The sequence below is a fragment of the Sorghum bicolor genome, chromosome 8, assembly GCF_000003195.3.
Source record: "Sorghum bicolor cultivar BTx623 chromosome 8, Sorghum_bicolor_NCBIv3, whole genome shotgun sequence".
NCBI classification, from domain to species: domain Eukaryota; kingdom Viridiplantae; phylum Streptophyta; class Magnoliopsida; order Poales; family Poaceae; genus Sorghum; species Sorghum bicolor.
In genome coordinates this window covers 2776417-2780364 of record NC_012877.2, presented here as the reverse complement: position 1 = coordinate 2780364, position 3948 = coordinate 2776417, and the positions used below count along the sequence as shown (strand labels likewise).

The 3948-nt window shown below is 46.0% G+C and overlaps 1 protein-coding gene across 1 annotated transcript; it reads left to right on the top strand.

The window, feature by feature from the left end:
• On the top strand, positions 370-1417 carry LOC8067185 (non-specific lipid-transfer protein 3). The gene is made up of 2 exons (XM_002442732.2): positions 370-833; positions 988-1417. The coding sequence occupies exons 1-2, from the start codon at positions 463-465 to the stop codon at positions 995-997; spliced, it is 381 nt and encodes a 126-aa protein (XP_002442777.1). The 5' UTR covers positions 370-462; the 3' UTR covers positions 998-1417.

Here is a 3948-nt window from a genome sequence, read left to right as displayed (position 1 = left end):
ATGATGCTAAAAACCATGAAAGAATTTTTCAAGTAATATGGGAATTTAGAACTTCTGAAAGATGCCACTTTTGCAGTTCTGTCCAGCCCTTTTGGCGCTCACCGTAGAAATTGGTAGTCAGTGAATTGGTAGTCAGTGGCACTGGGGACAAGAAGATTTTGTTGTCTAGACCAATTGGCCCAGGGGCATTCAAGTCAAATGTCAGACCACTTAACTGCCGTTAGACTTCAAAATGGACGGAATGGCATACAGGTATAGCCGAAGATGAAGTTGGGCACAGCGGTGCGAAACCACTTTTTAGTGGCTTCCTGGTTTGGTCAATCTTTCATAATGACATATAGGTAAAAAGCTCCCTATTTATACCCTACCCCTGGCACCACCATTGCTCCATCCATCACAGCTTCACTTAACACCACTACACCATCAACAGCTCACCACCCCCCACTGCTCTTCTGTCCTGCAATGGCTGCTCCACGCCTCGCCCTGGTGGTCGCGACGACGGTGGCGGTCCTGGCGGCGCTGCTGCTGGCGTCCTCGGAGCCGGCATCGGCGGCGGTGAGCTGCAGCGACGTGACATCCTCGGTGGCGCCGTGCCTCGGGTACGCGATGGGCACCACGGCGTTCCCCTCCCCGGCGTGCTGCACCGGGGTGCGCTCGCTCAACAGCCGCGCGTCGTCGACGGCCGACCGCCAGGCCACCTGCGCCTGCCTCAAGAGCATGACGAGCAGGCTCGGCGGCGGCGGCGGCGTCAGCATGGGTAACGCCGCCAGCATCCCCTCCAAGTGCGGCGTCTCCGTCGGCGTGCCCATTAGTCCCAACGTCGACTGCTCCAAGTACGACGCCTCCTAGGCTGAGTTTTTCACCCTGTCCAATTGATTAAATATGTCGTCCATGCATGCATGAATGCACAGTGATTATGAGTGATTTTCTGCTAATGATCGAGTGTGATAACCATGATTTGATATCTTTCATGTTATGTACGTGCAGGATCAACTGATGATCGATCATAAGGACATGCATGAGGCATGCTCGTTGGATGGCGATCAGCATGCAGTCGTCGTTGTTTTACCAGATGTCGTCCATGACTCCCTCCATGGATGATGCATGCAATGAGATAGATACATAAATTAAGGAGTAGATCATGCATGCACCGTACCTGTTAGTGATCACTCCGTTTAATTAGTATTTACTGTTTACTACCTTGAGTTTACACCAACTCTGTCGTCGCTGTGGCTGTCGTCGTGTACCTCGATCGTACGTGTGTGTGTGTGTAGCAGGCTAGCAAAGCAGCACTCAACGTCGTCCTTGGGGGTTTGCTTGCCTTTAACCTTGTTGCTTTAGCACACAGGTTTCCTGAATAATGAATACTACTAGCTTTTGTGTCCATTATATATTGTACTGTATGCATGATGTTTTCCATCCATGAGTCATGAGAGTGATGTGTTCAAGTAATAAGATATAGTAACATATACACGCGACGTACTATATATTTGCTCATTTCATCTGTGTGGGCTCAGTGTGCCTCTGCCGCCGCTGCCGTGTCCTTGTCTGCCCTGCTTCATCAGTGATTCATTATTCATCGACCTTAACCACTCCCGCTCTATATATGCATCATGCCATCATTGCAATATGAGGATGGTTTACTGAAGTAAAAGAATCCGGACTTGCTTGTAAATCATGGAAACTGTACAACTAATTGTGCTGCATGCATATGTTGCCGTTGCATGCATTTGGTGCTGTGCACGTATTCTATGTAATGTGTGTGGATCTTTGCTGCAACCAGATGCATCTGACAGACGATGTTCTGTACCTAGGATTTTGTGGCCTCGATCTGGAGGGTAAGATAAAAGAGAAAATGGGGCTCTTTAGATTCCATCATATAACAGCATACTACGGCCTTGTTTAGTTCCTTGCCGAAATTTTTTCGGTACACTGTAGCACTTTTGTTTGTTTATGATAATTATTGTTTAATTATGGACTAACTAGGCTCAAATGATTCGTCTCGTAAATTTCGATCAAACTGTGCAATTAGTTTTTAATTTCGTTTATATTTAATACTCCATGCATACGTCTAAAGATTCGATGTGACGCGAAATCTTGAAAAAATTTTAGATTTTGGGTGGAAGTAAACAATGCCTACGAGCGTGCATAGTGGACACCAAGTGTTATGATGGATCAGAGTCAAGTACGTACGTGATGATTCGATTGGGGAATGCTTCCCATGGGGCAAGAAACTGAAAAAGCAACCGGCACTTGTACGTACACAAATTGGGCTGTGTATTGTTCACAAAAAAAATTGGGCTGTGTATAGGCCTGCATCGCAGGCCTGTTTATAGCCCACCCGAGGCATATGCATGTCACAGCTTTTTGTCTATGCGATTCCTAGTCTACGGAGGCATCATTGCTGTTTTAATCGCCCATTTAAGGCCCAATTCTGTTTAGCCAATAACCGTTTTCGGGCCTAATATTCATGTGAGCCATTTCACGTATGGTATCGTTTTCCCCTCAAAAAAAAGGTATGGTATTGTTTAAAACCCAACGATCTACTAGGTATAAATATCTAACTATTATGCGTTCTCAAGCCTGATATCGATCTAGTCTAGGTATATTCTAAATTGGGAGCTAGCTAAGGGCATCTCTATTGGACAACTCTAAGAGCAACTCTAAGAGAGTTGATAAAAATAGATGGCTAAATTCAAAATTTAGCCAACCTCTAAAATAGAAAATCATGTAAAAAAATAAAAATCTCCAACGGTCTTTCTATACGGCAAATCATATGGCTAGCAGGACATGCAAGCTATATTTACCATACGAGAACTCCGGGATAGATGACTTGCTATTTTAGCAAACCAAATACAATAGCTGTTGGACTCTCTTTTCTCTCCCAAAATAGCCAAATATAGAATACATGATATGGATAGCTCTTCTCTTGGACTTGCTCTAAGCTAGTATCAGATACCACACAAAGGGGAGAGAGGCCAAAAACCTTTGAACTAGCGTGGAACTAGCGTGGAGAGAAGTTGAGAAAAGCCGAGCTCTTTGCACGTACTAAAATGTATGAGAGACTTGAATTATCTCTCTCTCTTGACACGAGAGAATATATAAATAAAACATATGAATGAGATGGATCTAAGAGTCGATATCTAACTCTCACTATTATTAGAGGTGCCTTCTCTAGCAGGACACCTACTTGACCCCTCAAAACCAAATTTGATGACTAGAAAAAAAAACTCATAGGCCCCTCAAATTTTCCTCCTAGTCCTCATTTTCTTGGGACCCTACTCTAGGCCCTCAACTGACACTTGTTATCGTTTTCCTCCTAGCATGCAAGAGGATAGTGTCCATCTATCCACATCCGATGTTGCTTGCATGCTCCACCGTCCCTAGGAGGTCCTTCCCTTGGTGCGGCTCTCCCTGATGAGGCCCCTCACCTTAGTGGTGTGACTCCCCTCCCTATAGCGGCGTGCCCCTTCCTAAGGGGTCTCCCTCCTTGTAGCGTGGCTCTCACAGTGAGGTTTGTCCGCCTATGTGTGAGATCCTTCCCCGTTGTGGCTCCTCTCCCTAGCTCCTGTCTTGTCCCCTAGTGAGGTCCTTCCCCGTCCCAACGAGACCCTTATTACCCCATCCTCGATCCCCTAGCGTGACTCCTCTCCCTAGTGCTTGTCCCATCCCCTAGTGAGGTCCTTCCCTATTCTTACAAGGTCAGTCCCCAACGTGGCTACTCTCTCATCATCGGCTCCTCTGCCCTTGGCACAAACCCCTCCCTAATGAGGTTACTGCTGCTCCACCCCGTGTCAGTCATAGCTTAGTTGATTGGAGCGAAGGTAGTTATGGTCATAGGAAGAGAATGGCGAGTGAATCTCATGTGTTTGTGTCTCCGTGACTACTGAAATGGATTTGAGAGTTGTTACAATAGATGCAAAAAAAACTTAAAAGTTGAATAACCCT

Bases quoted from the DNA above. Each gene is read 5' to 3' on its own strand.
- LOC8067185 (XM_002442732.2), top strand. From the start codon at position 463: ATGGCTGCTCCACGCCTCGCCCTGGTGGTCGCGACGACGGTGGCGGTC.